General features: G+C 33.8%; 1 protein-coding gene across 1 annotated transcript in view; it reads right to left on the bottom strand.

Moving 5' to 3' along the window:
- Nucleotides 1-11,140, bottom strand: part of Smp_149120 (putative insect origin recognition complex subunit) — a gene marked incomplete at both ends in the record, with an annotated part of 67,229 nt that extends 56,089 nt beyond the window's left edge. Inside the window, 3 exons of the mRNA XM_018797312.1 lie at nt 1,245-1,303; nt 7,606-10,857; nt 11,008-11,140. Coding sequence (XP_018652366.1) covers nt 1,245-1,303; nt 7,606-10,857; nt 11,008-11,140 — 3,444 coding nt within the window. The remainder of the gene's footprint in view (nt 1-1,244; nt 1,304-7,605; nt 10,858-11,007) is intronic.
- Between the last annotated feature and the right edge of the window lie 11,882 nt (nt 11,141-23,022).

Here is a 23,022-nt window from a genome sequence, read left to right as displayed (position 1 = left end):
CCAAACCATCCAGGTCAGAGAACAAACCTACGTTCAAAAAAAAGTTTGAAATAATGTTTTGGTATTTCTGATGTAATCTGATCTTATTTGTACAGTCTAAACTGAAGCTTTTTTTTATAAGTAGTTGTTTCTATCTATTCCACTTTTCACTTGAACATTTATTTATGAAAGAAAGTAGCATAGTTAGAAACATTTGAAGGTATTAGTCAGTATGACAAAATTCTCTTTACTTCATGTACAGATTCATAATGGGGCATGGTCTAAATGATCATAATGGTACTTTTTATATTGACTGAAATTGTTCTAAGAAGAGATGGATGGTGGCTAGCAATGGAATACAATATGCATGTATCATTCTATTTGAACATATCCAGCTGATGAGTCCAAACAAGATGAAATGCACATCTTAGATTCCGCTTCTAACCACCAACCTTTTCTGCTTATTAGCTAATCTAATTGCTTCAAACTATGTAAATTTAATTTACTGAGACTGTCATTTGTTTCATATTAACTGACTTTGTCCTAAGCATCCCATAGTTTAAACAAAATTATTCAATTGATGTCGAATCACTTGCATTGTAGTGAACAAGAACACGGGTGGAGACAATAGAATGTATTTTGGCACAAATTACAAACTATCTTACTAAAGTGCGATAACCACACAGTAAATAGTTAATTTGCAAATTATCAATCAATTGACTCAATCTTGACCATCCCTTCTGTAAATATCAGTTCTTCGTCTCCGTTTATTATTGTCCATGCATTTTCACACCAACTGCGCTTAGTTCTCGTTCTTTCGTTATCGATCTTCTACTGAAATACATTCTATGCCTACCCATCACCATATACTACTTATGTGGATACAAGTAGCCCACACCACAGTATTACTATTATTGTCCTTATTGCCGAGGCGGTGTATTATTCAGTAGTATTTTCAAATGACCTCATTAGTTGCATGAAATTTATTGACTTGAATCTTTTTAATTACGAAATGAAAACATAAATGAACTATAGGTTTTTTGAAAGGAAAACATTTTTGACACAACATGTATTTCATTTTTGGACAAATCGTTGAACTACTTAGTTTGAAGCAGTTTTATCATCAATGTAATTAATAGTGTCGTTCAGAAGGACGATGAAAGCTCCACGACCAAACCATCCAACTCAGAGAACAAAACTCCATCAAAATAGTGCCACAAGTATATATTACATACATATACAAAAATTACAAGTTACAAACTTACTTCTGTGAAAAATCCGTTGAAACCATTCAAATTATTTTGAGTTGGACTCATCGGTTTACCTGTTGATAATAAAGAAAAATAGGAATTCGGGATGAAATATGAACGGATTTACTTTTATAGTCCTCTTCTTAACTTAGATTTCATTATAAATGTTAGGGTGTTATCTAAACTTCGTACAGTGATGGACTTTTGATTCAGGTATTTCGACAATTTCTACAATCTCAAAACAGGTCTGCAAACAAACAATTCTCAAGGACTTCTGAGTTACATATTTAGTAACCAGCATTACAATGGTTCAGATATTTTAAATGCAAAATGTATATGTCTAAACACTCTTAGAATACCACACTTTTATTCTTGGTAGTACCTATACAAAGGATAAATTAAGGTTGGGATTTGTTCAGTAACGATTTACACTTCACATTCTTGTGAAGGACTACTTCAGGCTGCAGTTCCAGATTCAGTAAGCTTGGACTTGATCCTTTATATTATATTATATTATATTAACTAAATCATACTTTTTTCTTCAGAATTATTAGTAAACTAACTTTTACGTCCAGTGTTGCAATCCAGTATGGAAAAAAAGTTCTAGTTATAATACCCGTCACTCATTATCATTAATGAAGCAGTGTCATCCTAAGTTTTCCCTCTTAATGAATTATTTTGCTAGTAAGTTTTCGAGAGTCAGAAACAGTATATCTTAACCTGTCCGTAAATTAAAATCATTACTATCATTTATTCTTTATGTCGATGTTTACTTCTGTCTTAAAACTACCCTAAATTGCTGAGTCCCACAATAGGACGAAACGGCCGTCCAGTGCTTCCAGGTTTTCCATGGTGGTCTAGCTTCAATTGACTCACTTGGTATTGTTTGTTTAAATCTTCCCATTGATGTTTAGGACTGGAGTTGATCAGTCTCTTATTGGTATATGTGCCTATGTGCAGGTACATCCAGTTGACGAGTCCCAAATAGGACGAAACGCGCATCCTGGATTTCCACTGCTAGCCACAATCCATCTTTGTTATCCGTTGGTTTTCTAAAAACTACGTTTGGTATCTTATTGTAATTATTATAGAACATAAAGAACACTACGCATAGATCAGCTTGAATATATACTATTGTTTATACAAGGAAACAAATTCAACCAGTATATTTATTGTGGGAATGATAATAATTATCTGTATACAAACGTAAAATTGTTTTGCTGTCATTTATGATACTTTGTAAACATATTGGTAATTATAGCTGAATGAACTGGATTTTGTTTAAATAGTAAGGGAATACAATCTAACTCGTATTTCTCATAGATCCCATTTCAAGTAATTAGATATGGGGGGGGGAGAAAAAAATTACATTTCTACGAATACAAAATTGATTACTGCAAGTTATACTAGTTAGTTAAAGATGATTACATATACTGTGCATGATTTTCATTGATCAATAATGAAAATAATGTTTTTCAATCGGATCTTTCCAATTACTTGGTTGGATCTATAAGTTTTATCACTTTGCAACCACAACAACTACTAACATAGTAACAATGATATTCATTCTAAGAATGAATTTATTATCAGAAGGGGTTTTGTGGATATTATAGTAATTTTAATAGTTGAGATCATGAATCAATTGAAGGCTAGACCACCATGGGAAACGTGGAATACTGGATGGCCGTTTCGTTCTATTGTGGGACTCCTCAGCAATGAGCATCCACGATCCCGCCTCACGATATTCCAACCCAGGACCTACCAGTTTCGCGCGCGAGCGCTTAACCTCTAGACCACTGAGCCCGCTGGCATCCAACGGTGTTAATGTCTAACTTCAACCAATCCACGAGCCCCATAGAAGGACGAGTTGGACGTCCAGTGCTTCCAGGTTTTACACGGTGGTCTAGCTTCAATTGATTCATGATTTCAACTATTAAAATTAATGAATTTATTGTCTAGTCATATAACATTCTTTTACCCCTTAAGTTTTTATCGTCTTTGCTAAGGTTACCTAAACTAAATTATAAGTTAGCGTAACTATAGGCCCTAATAATATGTCACGCCTAAACGAGTTATTCTGGATTTTAGACAGACCAGTTAATTTATACTTCTTGAGCTATTATCCACATATTTTGACTTTGTCAATCATTTTCTTATAACTTTGAGTGCTTTTGTATGGGTGTATGTGTATGTGTGTGTCACTTGCACCATTCATCACATCTCTTTAGCTTACTTTCTATCTGACTGCAATAATAAGTCATGCTATGTCAAACGGAGTAGGCACACTTGCCTTATCTGCTTTGCTTTCCCGCTCTTCATCTTAATGTCTGTCTAAGTAAACGGGTATATGAAATAACATTCTTATCAGAATGGTGGTTTACTACAATCTCCACAATCCTCCATTCTGATAAAAGTCATTATGTGCTCACTAGTGACTGGTTTCAAGATGGATTTCCTGGAGTTCTAGTGAGAATATGTGACCAATGGAGTACAATCCGTGTAAGGTGTGAAACAGTTATCCACCCCAGACAGTGAATAAAGGGTTGAGCTAGATCATGAATCGATTGAAGTTGTACATTAGCTTCGTTGAATGTTGGTTCAGTGGTGTAGAGGTTAAGAGTTCGCGCGTGAGACTGAAGGTCCCGGGTTCGTGTTCCGTGTGCGGGATCGTGGATGTGTACTGCTGTGGAGTGCCCTACTAGGATGAAAAGGCCGTCCATTGTTTCCAGGTTTTCCATAGTGGTCTTGCTTAGATTGACTTATGAATTCAACCATTAAGATATAATATTCGGTAGTAGATATAATTTCAAAAGTTCTGTTAATTGGGTAAACATATAGTTATTGTTTAAAAGTGTGAAATATGGAAAACAGAATTCACTCGTTTCATTTTAGCGTTAAAAGTTAACCTTATTTCACCTCTCCTACACTTAAGTTTGTTTACATTTAATTTTGTCAAGCCATCCAATTAACTTATTTAACAGACAGTAATTATTCGAACAGTAACAATTGTATCACCTTGTTATTATTATCGTATTCAGTATGAACATATAGGCTTGGTCAAGCGTGACAGCCTACGCACATATCCCTTTTTCTAGTTTAAATGTTGGTTGCTTAAATAGTATGATGAATCATTCGCTTTCTCATATATTTGGCCCTAAATCTTGATTTAAATCTTCATCCGATTCTTTATTCGATTTTATACGCCTCTGTATTCGGTTGCTAACATTAACATTTCTGCTCGAATTCAGTTGATGTGCTTGTGGCTTATTGATTTGTTCTGTCCAGTGATAAAGTGTAGTCGGTGCTTCGTGTTACCCTCTGAAATTCATACATCGTTGGGGTTTATATAACAACGATTATCAAGGCGATCGATATATAAAGGCTTAGAAATTATCTTGAAAATAATCCACTAGAACCTCTCTGATGATTTAAACTTGTAAGCCATGTTAACACGGTTTTTTGTAAAAGATCACGTCGTCTATTAGGGCTGTCATATAGTCTTAACTTAAATGATGGTTTCATGTCTGAGCTTCAAGAGACGTCCCAATCAAGCTACTACCAAACAATCATTATTCACTAGAACCAAAAACGATGAATAACTACTAAATAGTCTATGTAATATTCACTTACGTAATAACTTAACTATCAGATTTTAATAATATTCTACTGCTTAATATTCAGTGTTACAGCTTACAATTCCTACAATCCATTAAATCGGAAAATGTTTTTGGTAATTCTAAGCTAATGGAAAATTTCAGATTACAAAGAAATAACTATCAGCTTGTTTGAAATCCCTGTTGGCTCTACGTAATCATTATTATTAGTCAAATTATCACTCTATGTAGGGTAAATGTGGGGACGGAGCCTATTGAACTCAAGGATACTCCAAGAAGCACTAAAAGAGCCGAAGGCATCCCATCCATTTATCGTTTAGAAGAACATTCCAGAATTTCGATGTGTAGCTTCCGATTGGACAAATGCTATGATCCACTGCATGAGGATTAGATGTTTGTAATGATAATTTCGTTTTTACTAAAACTATAAATACCCGAATGTTTTGTATCATATTTGACTGGTTGTAAAAGGATTTTTACCATTTGTCTTCTGTCTTCTAACTTTCGAATTAGAAGGTTCAACCGTTGTACGTGGTATAGAAAAAATTCAAGGACTAGATATAACAGTATCTCTATGATATTATATTGTACATAATGGAAATATTAAAAATGAACAAAATAAATGAAGAATAATCCAATTTGTATTGTTTGTTTGAATCTTCCCTTTTGATGTTTAGGACTGCAACTGGTCAGTCTGTTATTGGCATATGTGCATACTGTGCGCATTGCATCGATATAACCTTATTTCACAATCATTGTAAGCAAAGATGGATAATGGCTAGCAGTGGAATCCAGGACGCGCGTTTCGTCCTATTTGAGTGGATAACGCTATGGCGTTTGAAGCGAAAGGTGCTGAGTTTGAGTCCCAGAGTGGACATCAACTTTGAGATGAAGGTACATCCAGCTGACGAGTCCCAAATACTGTATTTCACTGCTAGTTACTATCCATCGTTGCTTAAATGAAGAGTAGTTTTTCAATTTTTTCTCCCAATAAAATGTAGTAAACCATTTCATCACGTGTAAATCTCAGTAAAATTCAATTAGAAATCACTTTAGAATAACAAAATCGCTTTTGTTAGTTTTTCCTCATGTTTTCTTTTCTCTCCTATATCGAGTGTTTGTTTTTCTAAAATCCACTTACATTTTACAGGTCAATCAAGTTATTTCATTTTTATTTCAGTTTCTCCTTTTCATTCGTTCAATTTATCATAAAGCTTTGCGTTTCCTATCTGATACTTTGTATTAGCAATATGGAATTGAAGTAGTTGTCTGTCTTTGAAGATGATTTTATTGTTTCTTTTGCATATTTTAAGTGTCGACTTAGTAGTCTAGAGGCTAAGCGTTTGTGCGCTAGACTAACGATCCTAGGTTCATATTCTGCTTAGATTGTGAATCAGCATTTATTGCGGAGTTTCATACTAGGACGAAACAGTTGCCTAATGCTTTATAGTTTGATATGGTGGTCCAGCTGTTATAAAACTATGGTAATTAGACAATCTCTATAAACCCCTGTATACTAATTATTTTTAGGTAATTAAGAAATTTATGTTACCCTGGTTTTGATTTTTAATGAAGCATAATATGAAGTAATAATGGATAAGTCAACAGTTTTCTATAACGTAAATCATGACTGATTTGTATATTGTTAGTTCAATAAATACACGAAGTGCAGTACTAGTGTTGATAATTACGAAAACAAACAAACGATATCTATAGAGCAGTGGAAACCATTCGTGAAGATAACTCATTGATGAAAATAACTCCTTTTAGAATAAATCAAGCGTTTCATTGAATGCCATGAAAACATTAAAAACCATGTATTCTTAAGGTAACTGTTGACCTTCAGTACTCACCAAAAGATAGAATACGTGAGTCCTCCTATGATTATCGTTGACTGATTCATTTTCGGATAACTGCTATGAAAATGAGTTCGAAAAAACAGTCTGTTGATATTATTTCCTCAGCACATCTAATTTTGAAAACGACGATGCAGCTGGTAGGTTTCACCCCAAGGGGGGTCTCCGTGTAGTTCTTAACAATGCAAACGATTGTAAGATAAGTGTATTACTGCAAGTTGGGATTATTTCGAAGACAAGTCCTCTGTATAATATGGTCTTATGATCACCGTTTGTGTGTTTATTAGGCGTACTGGTATTACAAAGCAACATTTTTGAAAACTTACTAGTGTCAGATATATAAACTGACATCACTCACCTATTATCCTTATTGAATTATGTACTTAGCAGACACCTGACACAAGAATTAGTCCTGTGTGTTAGGGGGAGTAAAAGTAATGCCTGTTGTCTTTACTGATTTGGATATAAGTGGGAAATGGCATATAGAATCAATTGTAACTGAAAAGACAATGCCTCACATGTTCATGGTGAGTAAAATAATTGTCTTGTATATGACTTGGCTCTATATTATTGTTGTCAACTAACACAAAACTTAGGTCCGTAGATTCCTGAAAACTATATTCAACCACTAGGACTGATCTAACATGACAGTGATTGCCTCTGAGTGATCAATCAACTATACTGTAATGTGTTTTGAGTCAAGGTCTGGCAAATATATCCATTATTTAGTTAACTATTATGAGCTTAGGAGATCAACATTTCAAGATATTTATATGATTTTAATGAAACTTTACTATCTCCACAACCCTATACTGCCAAAAAATGGGACTTGATTTTTATGCGACCAACACTAACAAAGTTATTGCATGTTAGTTAAAGAAAAGTTAATCAATTAATTGAACTTACCCACAGCGAAACCTTCATTTGCTTTTGAATCAGGACCATCACATGCTAAACTTTGTTCTAATGGAATATTTCGTATTAATAAACGTCTATAGCGTACAAGTAGTAGGAGAACAATTGTTGTAAGCAATAGTAAAATAAATACAGTTGATAAAATAACAACCATTGTTTTATCAGATATTCTTGCCTGCCCTGCTGACGTCCATGTTCCAACTTTAACATCTGACTCAGAATCATGTTCATTTGATGGGAATAAATATTGTTGTGTTTCTATTCTTCCAGGTTGTCGGTATTCTTTAGCATTAATTCGATTTGAGTATAATATTCCATTTGAGATATCTGCATTTGATCCTACTTGACGAGCTACACGAATAACCAGTGTTGTGTTTAAACTATCAGGTTTTCCTAAATCATAGGCTAATATACGTAGCATATAAGCCCTAGGACCATCAACATTTAACGGTGGTAGATTCTCACGAAGATAACAAATACCTGCAGTTCGATCTACAGCAAACGGATAGTCAACATTTGAAGATTTACTTTCTTGGTTCATTTGTGAATTCGTATCTGTAGTATTTCTATGATTCAATTGACTATTCCTTGGAACAGATTCTGCGAAATTCCAGGAACCTAGGTCATCTTCTACCTGAAGTAATTTATATTCAATCGTACCATTTTCACCTAAATCTGGATCAGTCGCACGTATTGTAAATATCGTATTTCCAGCGATTAGCTGATCTGGGCTTAGCATAAACTCAACATGATTCAATGGACTTAGTATTCTAGGTGCATTATCATTGTGGTCTAACACAGTTATGAGAACCGTTGCCGTTGCTGTGAACTGAATAACTTCATTTGTTGTTTGTCTTTGGTATCCAGCTATTTTAGTCGGTATGGATCTGGGGTTATCCAACGCTAGAACTACAAATTCATAGTGCGCTCGTCTTTCACGATCTAGCCTTCCTTTTAGGTGAATAAGCCCACTTCTTGGGTCAATTTGGAAGTGAGTGGTAATCTCAAGTGCTTCATCATAAAGATTCTGATTGTTGGAAGACTTTATAACTTGTTCTGCAAAATTTCCATCATTTACTGGTTCTTTAATTCGATTATTAATTCCAACTGCTAGACGATAAGAAATACGTGCAGCTTCGTCTTGATCAGCATCAACAGCCCAAACTTGTCCAACTTTAACAAGATCTAATCCTTCTTCAACTTCAAAGTGATAGTTAGCTTCTTGAAAAACAGGAGGAGAATCATTCAGATCATCAATAATTATACGAACATTAGTAGTCCCTGTTAATCTTAAAGATTCATCACATTGTCGTTCACTAGTTCCATTTAGAGATGTACAATCTATTGCATGTACCTGAAATATCAATTCATTTATAGCTTCACGATCAAATGGTTGAACAGCATAAAGCATTCCATTAAATTTATCTATCTGTATTGAACCACTTGGATTAGACACTAATTTATAAGTAACACTTCCATGAATTCCTCCATCTTTATCACTTGCATGTACCATACCGATAGGATATCGTTCAATTTCAGAAGGATTTATATTATGTTCAGATTTTATTCTTGGATGATTTTCTGGTAAATGAAATGTATATTCATTATGATCAAATACAGGTGAATTATCATTTGTATCTTCTATTTCAACAAATATATCTGCTTGTGATGTTAAAGAACCACCTGGCAACTCATTATGTTGATTATCAATACATATAATTGAAAATTTTATAAATGATGGTTGCTTATCACTAAACTCTCTATCTAATGAAGAGATTGACATTAATTTATACATTTTAGTTAATGGTTTATTTTGATTATACCAATCGATGAAATGAGTTTTTGAATCAATATTATTTGAACTATAGAAATTGTTTCTAGGCCAAAATGATGTCGATGGATCATCTAATCGATCTAAATGATGATTATTGATTTCTTCAAGTAAAAATCGACTATCATTTGTTTTACATAAAATATCTGATTGTGTCAATGTGGAATCTTTATCAATCACAGTAATTTGTGCTATCATTGATCTTTCTAAATTTTCTGTTATTTTACCCCATATTTGTCGTCTATCTGTATTATATAAATTTAATTGATTAAGGGGTCGTGTAGGTTTAAGATATGATATAAATATCTCTGGTGGATGATCATTCACATCCGTTATCAGAATAATGACAGGTACCTTAGTAACTAAAGGTGTTAACCCATTATCATATGCTTCTATAAAAAAATGTAGTTGATCATTATTAGACGGCAATTCATTATTGTTTATTGATTGATGTAAATGAAAATTTGATCCTAATTTTGATCCGCTAGCTATTTGATTTTGTCGAGCTATTGAAATAGCTTTAGAAGTAGCTTGTTGAATTTTTTCTTTAGATTGACGTTTAATAATAAGTCGACCATAAACAGTACTATTATGAAGGTTCTCTTGTATATTCATTACATCATTAGGCTTTTCATAAGGATATTCTATAGAAAATAATTCAGCAGCAATTAATTGACTTTCTGTAAGACTAATTCTATCTCTTTGACCAGTAATTATCTTGGCTTCATTTTGATCCATTTGACCTGGTATACGAAATTTCACTATACCATTCTCTTTTGTATTATCTCTATCTCTAGCAGAGAATTCAAAGATAATATGACCACCAGGATCATTTTCTGATATTCTTCCAGTATAAAATTCTTGATTAAATTCTGGTGAATGATCATTAATATCTTCAATGATTAAACGAATAGGAAGTTTACCCATTTTTGATGGTGAACCACCATCATATGCAACTAAAATAAAATGATATTCACTTCGTTGTTCTTTATCTAATTCACCATTATTTATAGTTTCGGTTGTTCCACCACCATTCCTTACTGGTACTAACCATAAACGATTCGATTTATGATCTTGAAATAATCCAACTTGTTGAAATTCTTTATGAATTCGATAATTTAAATCAGTATTTATTAATGGACCTATTTCAAGTCGAAAATGAAAAGCATCTTCACCTTCTAATCGATAACCTTTAATACTATTTACACCTTGATCTAGATCTATAGCTGTTGGTAATAGAATTCTTATTGGTTTATGATCAATTCTATGCTTCATATTTGATAGATCATCTTTTTTATCGATTATAGTTGGGGTTTCTGGTATACTAATTATAAATTCATTTGTTTTACTATCTAAATTAGATTGAACTTCTTTAAAACTAGGTGCATGATCATTTATATCTTCTAAGATCACTGTAATCAGATCAAATGATGGATTTGCGGATGAACCATGTATAATTGATAATTTAATGATACAATCATTATTATCAATATTATTATGATTATTCAATTGTATATTATAATTTGATCCATGATTTAAATTATATTCTGGAAATTCAATACCGCCATTTGTAATCGAGACTGCGGTATCTGGTAATTTTGGATCATTTGGACATAGGATATCTCTGTCGGGTGATTGTTTCACATATAAACTATGTTTAATATCATCTATGGCAAACCAATTAGCCCCTTGCATTACTGAATTGCCAATAGCTAATAGATAATCTGTATTTTTATCATTTTTATGATGTTCTGTTGATGAATAACTTGGTCCATATAAAAAATTTATTATATTTGGTATAATAACAGTTCCAATTGGAGTATTCTCTTTAATACGTATGATACGTGTTGTTTGAGCATGGATATTAATCGTAAATAGAATTGTTAAGATGAATGATATGTAAATATAATGATAAAGATCAATCCCAATTGATGGTTGCATCATATATATTTGAAAGTGGATTGTTTTCAACAGCCTCTTTCTCTCTTTGTGTGTTTGTGTATGTGTGTGTGTGTGGTAGTTGGTTTACTTAATAGATAGACATTTCCTAAGACTGAAATAAAACATTAGAAAAACAACAAGAAATAAATCAACATTATGTTTAGTTACTAAAATCTATTTCTAGGTGATATTGAGTTACGTAATAATGATCAATTAATTCACACAATTCAATAAGTAGTATGAATATCGGGGGGAAAACATTATGATTAGTTAATAAATGCAGTGTACGCCGTTTTATTATGACATCGTTCAAACTGTCTGTTTAGGTCATCATGTTCGAAGGATTGAGTTTGAAGATGACTCAGGTATTTGGAGTTTGACAACGCTTTAACCAGGAACACATTCTATTATGAATTGTACCCACCTAGTGAAATCAAAAGTCAGAATCGAGGGGGTTCGAAGATATATTTGAAAGGCTATCAATATATCGAGAATCGACTGATCTAAGCTGGCTAGTGATTGAAGGGGATGTTGAGCACGGTGTTGCCACTCGTGATCTGGTGCGGATGAATGGTCGAGCGCCTTCAACTAATGTGGTCAGTATCCAATGTTGAAAACTTACAGAGTTATTGATTTTGGGGATTTATTTACAGCTACAAGATAAATTATGAAGATAAATAGTTCAAAAAGACACAATGGGTCTTGTATTCTTTTGAACTACAGTGATTTATGATCAAGTTATATCCATATATTTCCATTATTAATACTTGTATTAGTTCTCCATATGAATGTAATCTGCCACGCAACTATGTTGACTCGAATGTATGGTCGAATATGTAATTGCACTACTATTTCTCTCACCCTATCTGATCAATATTTATTCAGATAACGAATCTTATAATTTCACTTAATGTATAAACCAGTTTAAGTCAACATTGAATATAAGTAATGAATTATTCTAATAGATGTTACATTCAAATTGAAGTTGGCGAGACTAAACTTTATTGACGACCTTTGAACGAATCTTCAATGATCTTGAGAAATATTAGCCAATCAGAAGACAGTTAATATATAGTAAAAATATATCATACAAAACTAAAAAATTGAAGCGGATACTGTTTTTTTTACATTGCTCAAAAACTTCTCAAGGTCAGATATAGGTTCAGAAGTTCTAAAATCATAGTGCATACGGTACAGGAACTCATCCATATGGCTCCATAGTAGTCGACCTCTGGAGCCATGATAAGGTCATAAAAAACCTCTCAGCCTCGACCACATAGCTTCATTATTGTTTGTGTGTACTCCAGTTGTGTAAGTTTATCATTTTTATTATGGATATGTCCCTACAATAATCATACTACTGCACAAACGAAGCTTCAGTAACATCTGCGATTATTGGAGCCAATGTTACTGGTGCTTTCGTTATACAGTTGGCGGCAATTATTATAATATGCCTTAGTCTCAATCTGGATCGAGCGATAATGGTTCCTATTCTAGCAAACTTCTTCCTTCAACATATATTACATCGGAGGACAACATCTGCACAAGGTCTTCAAGTCATTTAATACTCGTAATTACAAACACAGCAACTTCTTAGTAGTTTCATTTGTTGTAGCCGCTTAATTGTCAAGTCTTCTCTAAAATTCTTTATGAACCGATTGTACATGAACATCAGGTACTGAAATAGGCGCCGTGACCTTGAAATCCCTCAAACGCTTCTGATTGGCTTGTCCATAAATTATAGTCTCACCTCAGTATTAATGAAAATTCTTTTATTGAACTCTATCACTCTACAATACTTTCAAAGTATATATCTCATTTTTATGTTTTCGCACGTCCTAGACAAAATAAAAATGTACTTCAACTGATGTCTTTTATAAAAAAAAATATGGACTACACTTCTCTCTTCATTGTACACTACTTCAATATTCATGTTTATACTTAAATGTCAAATTAGGAAATAAACTGAATGTCATCCTTCTTTTTTTTGTTTCAAAATGTCAAAAAAAACAAAAAAAATTTGAAAAATGTCAAAATTTTTCGTAGGAATGAACAAAAATTTCAATGGTGTTTTAATAAAATAAAAGTTGTCTATTTTATAGTAGCTCAATTATATATATATATATATATATATATATAAGTGTTTATATACTACTGAAATGCAAATTGATTAGCAGAATCTTAGAGAAACTGGTAGGTTCTGGGTTTGAATCTCGTGAAGCGAGATCGTGGTTGCGCACTGCCGAGGAGATCCACAATAGGACGAAACGGTCGTCCAGTGCTTCAACGTTTTCGATGGTGGTCTAGCTTCGGTTGACTCATGATCTCAACTATATAAAACAGAAATCGAAATAGAAAGGTTTTCTATTTTATAGTAGCTCCATTTTGTATATAAGTGTTTCATATACTACTGAAATGCAAATTTATTAGTAGAATTTTAGAGAAACAGAAAGGTGATTGTAGCTTGGAATCATTATAAAAAAAATATAAACTAAAAAACAAAAAAAGTCAGTGTAGTTTTTTCGTGACAAAATAATAATGACATTTAAATATTGAAATAAATATCCCCCATTTGTAACTGAAAAGGATGACCACCACGATATGAATGAAGGGGGTGAATTTTATATTATGATAAAGTAAAGTCAGTTTAACTATGAAATGTCAACCAAGTAGTATAAATGTTATTTGCAAAGCAAAATCATATTCTGTTTTATTCATTCGTTTGTTTGTTTAAAATGTATGACATTTAAAATATCCTTTTTTCTTAAAAAAAAAAAGTAAATTGTCTGTATGTTCAAATAGCAACAACAAGATAGAGTAGTCGAGGGGTTGACAACAAAAATCATAACCCATAATTCAGATAAATATTAATAGTTTGAAATGAATCCAATTGTTAGGATTGTATTATAATATATAGATTACTATGGTGTGTTTATAGGTAATCAGTTAGTGAATGTGTTTGTAAATATGAGATTAACGAAGTTGCATTTGTGTATTCAATAAATTTTCAATAAATAGCTTTTCTTTTACTAAAAGAAACATTAGCTGGTGATAAACAAAGATGGATAATGGCTAGCAGTGGGATTCAAAAAGCGCGTTTCGTCATATTTGGGACTCGTCAGCTGGATGTACTTGCGTCTCAGAGTTGATGTTCTCTCTGGGCTCGAACCCAGCAACTTTTGATTCAGTAGCTGAGTGAAGCGAAAGGTACTGGGTTCGAGTCTCAGAGTGAACATCAACTCTGAGATACAAGTAATTCCAACTGACAAGTCCCAAATAGGACGAAACACACACCCTGGATTCCAATGCTAGCCACTATCCATCTTTGCTCATAAACTAATATGTACTGTTATAAAATCTATTTAGTTAATTGTCCTTTGAATAGTCTCGGTAATCCTAGTGTTATACGCTGCTTTATTTAATTAAAATTTATCAATTTAGGGGATTTTTGCAGATTGTAACATTTTCAAAGTTGAATTTACGAGTTAATCTAAACTGGACCATCATTAAAAACCTCGAAGACTCCTCAGTAGTGCCTATACACTTTCCTGCACTAAAGACTTGAATGAAGGACCTTTGGTTTCACACGAGAACGCTTAACCTCTAGACCATTGTGACCAATTATTTTTTTAGTCATCAGTGTTTGTTGCTGAACCCATTCATGTCCACACAAACATACAACCACTATCATATGATACCATATGAAGCCAATGGAAGTTTATTGATTTCATTGAAATTGTTTCTTTACGCTGAATTGACGTCAATTCAAAATGGTTTACATTATTGTACCATGGCAAAAATGTTCAATTTACCTAATAACATATGTTCAAATCGATTTGTTTTAATTATGATTCTTTAAATGTTAAATTAAATTAATTTTCGTATGTCACTGAACTGGCTTTCTGTTGTTTATACACTTCATTTATAGTTCAATTATATTTATATACAAATTGAAGATCAATTTACGTACTTCCTTCAGTAAATAATTAATGATTAGTTGAGATCATAAGTCAACTGAAACTAGAACATCATGGAAAACCTGGATGCACTGGACGGCCTTTTAGTTCTATTGTGAGTCTAGAGAATAGGCGTTCGCGCGCGAGACCGATACGCCCTGGGTTCGAATCTTGCGAGGCGGGATCGTGGATGTGCAGTGCTGAGGAGTTTAACACTAGAACGAAACGGCTGTCCAGTGCTTACAGGTTGACCTTGGTGATCTAGCTCCAATTGACTCATGATCTCAACGATTAAAATTACTATAATATTCACTCAAACCCCTTCTGAAATTCATGATTAGTTGTTTGTCTTTTGAATGTAACCAGTAAAAGTATTTTATTCAAAATAATCTCTATTTTTGTGTTCTTTTTGTTGACATTTACGCATTCAATAATTGAGATCATGAGTCGATTGAAGCTAAACCACTATGGAAAATCCGGATACATTAGATGGCCGTTTAATCCTATTGTGAGATTCCTCATTTATTTGATTTGACTTATTAGAAATTAATTAGTATAATGTTACTTACTTACGCCTCTTACTCCCAATGGAGCATAGGCCACCCACCAGCATTAGTATCATGTTGAACTGGGTTTATTCAAAAACGAATGTTATGGTTTGTGATGCCCCCGAATGCCCTGGTACGGCTGAGAGTGAGGAGAGTCCGCTCTCCCTCTTCAAATGCTCTCACATGACCACGCGTATATAGCCTCTGTCTGGGAAGTCCTACTCACTGCCTTCTCACAGTGGCATTACTGTTGTTTACGAAATTGAGAGGACGAAAAGCAAATGTCCGACGCTTTAACCGGGTTGGTGGACACGGAAAGTCCAACTAGGGGAGTTGGAAAACCCTCATTCCAAACCAATGATGCACATGGGCTGGCTTCAGTATCCTGAGGGAACAAATGGCTTATGAATCAATCGTTGGTCACCGGCTACCATGGGACTGCATCTCTTTACGATGCTCCACTGCCTTGTGGACCAGATTTTTAGGTCAAAGGTTCCGTGTGCGGCCCCCTAAGAATGACTTCATGATTGAACACAGATATCACAACTATTTGATCTGTAGATTATGTCAAGTACAGTTAGACTTTCTTAATGTTGTTCATGTACATTCTATGGTACAGCATAAAAACGTAACAGTTTTCATGTAATTTTAATTCTGTTCATTTACATACAAACGGAAACGCTAATATGACCTTCAGAAGGTATTTTACGATTATTTTGGTCAGGAAAAGAAAAATATATAGCTGAATAATATTGTTTGAAAAAGTAAATCTGAAGCTTATCAAGAAATGTGGTATCTTTCAAATACACATAACGGATAACTTAATGAAGTACAGTGAAGTCTTGAATTCAGTTAACAGTAGATACCAGTAGAACCATGAAAAATATGTTCCTTCCTATTTAAGATCCTTATTTTATAGAAATATGACCCCAGTGTTTACGGACACCAGACTGTCACTTGCTTAACCACTTAGTAATTGTGTTAACCACTTGGTGCAAAAATCAAAAAAAAACTTCTGTTTATGCTACTCAAACGTGAGAGATTTTCTCACTGATTAATCAGAAAAAAAGGCAGTTGTTTATTGATTGTTCTGACAATAATGAAAATAATTTTAACGGTTGATATTATTCTGAACAATTTGTTGCTTCAGAACTGGCCTGCGTCAACATCTGAACTAAGGATAGGGAGTGAAGTAGTCGAACGCATCGACAACTTCACTTATCTTGGAAGTCTGATCAGCCCTAATGGATTGGTATCTAACGAAATCTCAGCACGAATTCAAAAAGCTCGTTCGCCTTTGACAACTTACGTCACTTATAGTGAAGGCGAGATATTTGTCCATCAGTTGAGGGGCGAGTATACTGCACAGCAGTTCGGTCTGTTCTACTTTACGGCTGTAAAACATAGCCATTAAGAGTAGAAGATACTTGTAAGTTACTAGTATTTTATCTCAGATGTCTTAGAAATATTCACAACATCTACTGGGATAACCAAGTAAGTAATAGTGAGGTTAGATGCACAGCATTAGGAAATGATGTTAAATCAGTTGATGAGGTCATGAATCTCCATCGACTGAGATGCTTGGGCCACGTATTACGTATGCCTGAACACCGATTACCACGACGCGCGATTCTGACTAGTATTGGGAACGGTTGGTGGAAGAGAGTTGGGAGAGGCCAAACCAAAACGTCGCACCAGAGCTTGAAGTCACTAACGTCTAGTCTGAGTCATGTTAGTAGATGCAGACTACTTGGTTGGAGTCCGTGTGACTATCGTAACCAATGGTTGGAGACTGTGGGTGACATGGCTCAGGATCAATCCCAGTGGCATCGGTGTGAACACTCTTCTACCAACTAATTCCTTCTCCTTCAATAGGATGACAATGCTGTATGTGAATGAATACTTTAAATAATCAATTCAATAAAATGTCGTATTTAAAAACCAACAATAAAACTAATTTATTCAATATACTCTGATCTTTTCTAATGTATTACCATGTTCCTATTTTCATGTATTAAATGATTTACAATAATCTAGTTGTTATATAAAGTGAGACTATACAAGAAACAATAGTCGGCATATAGAGATAAATGATTGAGGATTCAGTTCATTTATCTAAATTTCATTTAAGTCAGTCTAAGATAAAAAATTTACTCTATCATGTTTCTTTATGGTCCCCTTTGCCATAGTTTCCGATTAGTGATAAGTTATGTCTAGTTCTAAAATCACGAATGATTTGGATTGTAATTTATTATCTATTTCAATGATAATTTTTTTTAATAAATACATTCCCATATGGTGATGAATTTTCCTGTTTTCATTTACTACATTATCATAATCGTTTTACTTAGTATCATATATGGGATTTCAATAAGTCAATTCAAAGCAAAACGATGGATTATCGTAACGAATTCTTTTTCAATAACCATTCAATTAGAAGGGGTTTTGTGGGGATTTCAGTATTTTCGTAGTTAAAATCATGAGCCAATTGAGGCTAGACCACCATGGAAAACCTGGAAACACTGGGCGACCGTTTCGTCCTATTGTGGGACTCCTCATCAGTGCGAATCCACGATCCCGCCTCGCGAGATTCGAACGCATCGGTTAGGTGCTCTTGCGCTAGATTGATAGGTCCTGGGTTCGAATCTCGTGAGGAGGGATCGTGGATGCACACTGCTGAGGATTCACATAATAGGACAAAACGGTTGTCCATTGCTTCCAGGTTTTCCATGGTGGTCTAACTTCAATTGACTCATGATCTCAACTATATAAAATTACTAAAATCTCCACAAAAACCCCTTCTGATGTGTAAAAATCGTTTAAAGATTCCCATAATATTGAAAGACTAATATTTGAACGAAGAATATTCCTTTCGATAAATTCTCTTCAGGTTCTACAATTCACAGATCAAGATTAATAATCCAAAAACAATGGCCAGGTTAAAGACAAAGTACATCGTTTAAAGCATGTAAATTTAGGATTGTCGAACTAAATAGAATAAAATTGTATGATGTTGATGCAACTCATATAGAAGGTTAACTGTGAAAATTTAGGATCCATGATCAGAATATATATGGGTCAGATAAGGTGAGAGAGATGTGATAGTGCAATAATAATTCGACCTAGTGGAAGACTAAATTGTGTGAAAAATTAGGAAGACGTAATAAGGAGGGATCAATGCGAAGTGAATGAATCATGAATAGGGGAGATTAATGACGATGTTTAACCAATAATAAAAAAAATAATAATTGTGAATAAAGATAAGAGAGACAATTACATTTGACTATGAAAGGTCGTGAGTACTATAGTCAAATTAGGTCATCAAATAGCTAAGATTACTATTGATTATTTGGCCTTGTGGTTGGCCAAGGGAGGGGCAGGGGTTGGAGATATTTCTTCTCTACACATAGCTCCGGTTTCTTCATCCTGATGGCTACTGCTTCAGCCTCAGAACCTGAAGAGAATTTATCGAAAAGAATATTGCTCGTTCAAATATTAGTCTTCTAATATGTAAAAATGTTTCTCAGTATTGAAAAGTTTTCACATTTCTTGATTTGTAACGGTTTTTTAAAAATCAGTTCTGGGTTCAGGGTTCGAAATCTTGACAACAGCCATCGAAATATCATGCAAACGACACAGAGAAAAAAAGAAGGAATATCATTAAAAAGAAAATAATCAAAATCTCAAAGCCAACTATAAAAGAAAACACAAACAACTGCGTGATCAACCTATCAAAACAACCACTAGCAAACATAGAAGAACATTTACTCTGAAAGAGATTGAACTACAATACAAACGAAGCCTCAAAACTAGAATTCTTCGCAGCACTCAAAACTTCCGGAATAAGTGAGTAAACGCAACACGATTCACCAGGTTTTGAGATTCAGGATATTTTGTGTAGTAATAATGAATGGGCGAGACTATAACTTATGGACGACCTTTAACGAATCTTAAGTGACCTAGAGAAATGTTAGTCAATCAGTAAACAGTCAGCATAGAGTAAAAATATATTATACAAAAACAAATAATTAAAGTCGATATACTTCTTTTATATGGTCCGAAAACTTCTCAAGGTCAGATATAGGTTCAGAAGTTCTAAAATCATAGTGCATACGGTACAGGAACTCATCCATATGGCTCCATAGTAGTCGACCTCTGGAGCCATGATAAGGTCATAAAAAACCTCTCAGCCTCGACCACATAGCTTCATTATTGTTTGTGTGTACTCCAGTTGTGTAAGTTTATCATTTTTATTATGGATATGTCCCTACAATAATCATACTACTGCACAAACGAAGCTTCAGTAACATCTGCGATTATTGGAGCCAATGTTACTGGTGCTTTCGTTATACAGTTGGCGGCAATTATTATAATATGCCTTAGTCTCAATCTGGATCGAGCGATAATGGTTCCTATTCTAGCAAACTTCTTCCTTCAACATATATTACATCGGAGGACAACATCTGCACAAGGTCTTCAAGTCATTTAATACTCGTAATTACAAACACAGCAACTTCTTAGTAGTTTCATTTGTTGTAGCCGCTTAATTGTCAAGTCTTCTCTAAAATTCTTTATGAACCGATTGTACATGAACATCAGGTACTGAAATAGGCGCCGTGACCTTGAAATCCCTCAAACGCTTTTGATTGGCTCGTCCATAAACTATAGTCTCGCCATTTCAAGTCTCTTTCACTGTAATTCTTTTTCCCACATAAAAGTTAACCTTAATCGACCAGTATTAAAGAAGAGTAAAGGTTGTTTTTGTTTTAAATAATTGAACATTGAAAACATTTATATTATAAACTTAATTAACATGAAATTTGATCATTGATGACTAAAAGAAATGACAAAAATAAAATAGATTTCCTATATTGGCTATTGAAAAATAAAACCCAGAAGTGAAAATGAAAGGAAAATAGAATGGAAAAGTAGTAGTATATAGAACAATCTAGTTTTATGATGATTGTTTGAACATCTTCAATGATTTATCTATCTATCTCTTTCCGGTTCTTTTTCATTCCTTTGCTTACTTTCCTTTATCTTATACATGCACACACACACACACAGACACGCAAAATAAATAAAGATGGATACTTTCTTTCATAAGGTTTTGTTTACTATTTCCGAATTCGAACAAAATTATTGTTATTCAATACCAAACACCAAAGAAGACAACAAGAGTATGTAGTAGTGATATCATAATAAAAAAAGAGTAAAAGGTAAAGAGACAAAGTGGAAAGTGGTACTATTTCGTAGAAGATAATAAGGTCAAACTAAAGATAGAAAAAGACAATAAGAACAACAAAAGCCTAATTTATAACACGAATAGTGTAATAAAAAAAGAAGAGCAATGACAGCACAAATACACACACACACACACACTTACAAATGCTGACAAAAACAACTTTTTCAGTTTATTACTTTTCTAATTTGTGCTTTTCTTTATGCATACAGTCAATTGTTTATTTCCTTTTACCGGTTGTTGTAATTACTGTTTTTATTTTTGTTTTTTTTTTTTTTTTTGGGGTGGGGGGTGGGGGTGGGGTAAAATAACTGGTTTTCTTTTTTTCATTTTTTATTCAGATATCTTAGGAGTAAACAAATAAATAAGTTGGTTGACATATATTTTTCTCTCTCTCTCTCACTCGATATACCTTTAATCCCTAGTGATTAAATTGATGAACTAATAATTGTTAGTAAATTTAAACATAAAAGTAAAAGTGAATAGAAGCGAAATAATTACGGTATAGTTTAAAGTTTAATATCAAGTGAAGTAGAATAAACGAATTGTTCAAGGTTTTGACTAACTTACTCACCCACTCACACTTATGCCTATCTTCAGTTTATTGCTGATGTACGAATATGTATCCGTGTATTAGTATGTAGGTATTTCAAGTTAGATTGATGTATTGAAGTATAGAAATACATGAAAATTTTTAAATTATTCACTTCCTCACAAATCCTCCTTCTCTCACGCTCTGTTTATCTCATCTTTCTATTATACAGAGTCTATTTTGTTTTCGCATAGTTGAAATCATGAGTCGATTGAAGCTAGACTACTATGGAAAACCTGGAAACCCTGGACGGCCGTTTCGTCCTATTGTAGGACTCCTCAGCAGTGTGCATCCACGATTTCGCCTCGCGAGATTCGAATTCAGGACCTATCAATCTCGTGCCAGAGCACTCAATCGATAGACCACTGAGCTGGCATCCGATTGTGGTAATGTCTAACTCCAACCAATCCACGAAGTTGAGCAACCGTTCATCTATTGTCTTCAGTGAGTTGATATCTCACAACAGATCTGGTTGAACTCCACTGGTTACTGCTTCTCACTATAACTCCAGGAAATATCTCTTGAAGTCAGTCACTAGTGAGCATATGACTATAGATCAGAAGGGGTTTTGTGGAGATTTTAGTATTTGCATAGTTGAAATCATGAGTTAATTGAAGCTAGACAACCATGGAAAACCTGGAAGCACTGGATGGCAGTTTCGTCCTATTGTGGGACTCCTCAGCAGCTTCAATTGACTCATGATTTCAACTATGCAAATACTGAAATCACCACAAAACCCCTTTCTGATCTATAATCATATGCTCACTAGTGACTGACTTCAAGGAATGTTTCCTAGTGGGAAATAAACAAAACTTAACAACTTAATTAGTTTTTAAGTATAATGATGTTGTATAGATAAGTAGTTTAATTATTGCTGTCATCTCAAAGAATAAAAGATTTAATAGATAAGATATAATGAAAAAGATAAATTAAGACAAGTAATGGTAATTAGAATTTTAATTATGTCAATGAAAGTAGAAAAGTGACATTGTCAAGTCATTGATATTTTTTTATATTTTTTTACATTTTTCTTAAAGCAAAGAAAAATTGTATATGTTCAAAGATGGATAGTGGCTGGCAGTGGAACCCAGGATGCGCGTGGATTTTACTGTTAGCCACTATCCATCTTTGCTTATAATGCTTCTGGCTTCAGGCAATATCAAGACAGCCTGCATAGGATGCACATATGCCAATAAGAGACTGATCAGTTGCAGTCCAAAATAACAATGGGAGGATACAAGTAAACAACAACAAGTGAATATAACTTCACCCCATTGCACAAGAAGGTGGCTATCAGG

Source organism: Schistosoma mansoni, chromosome 4 (genome assembly GCF_000237925.1).
Source record: "Schistosoma mansoni strain Puerto Rico chromosome 4, complete genome".
NCBI lineage: Eukaryota > Metazoa > Platyhelminthes > Trematoda > Strigeidida > Schistosomatidae > Schistosoma > Schistosoma mansoni.
This window is presented reverse-complemented; position numbering and strand designations above follow the sequence as displayed.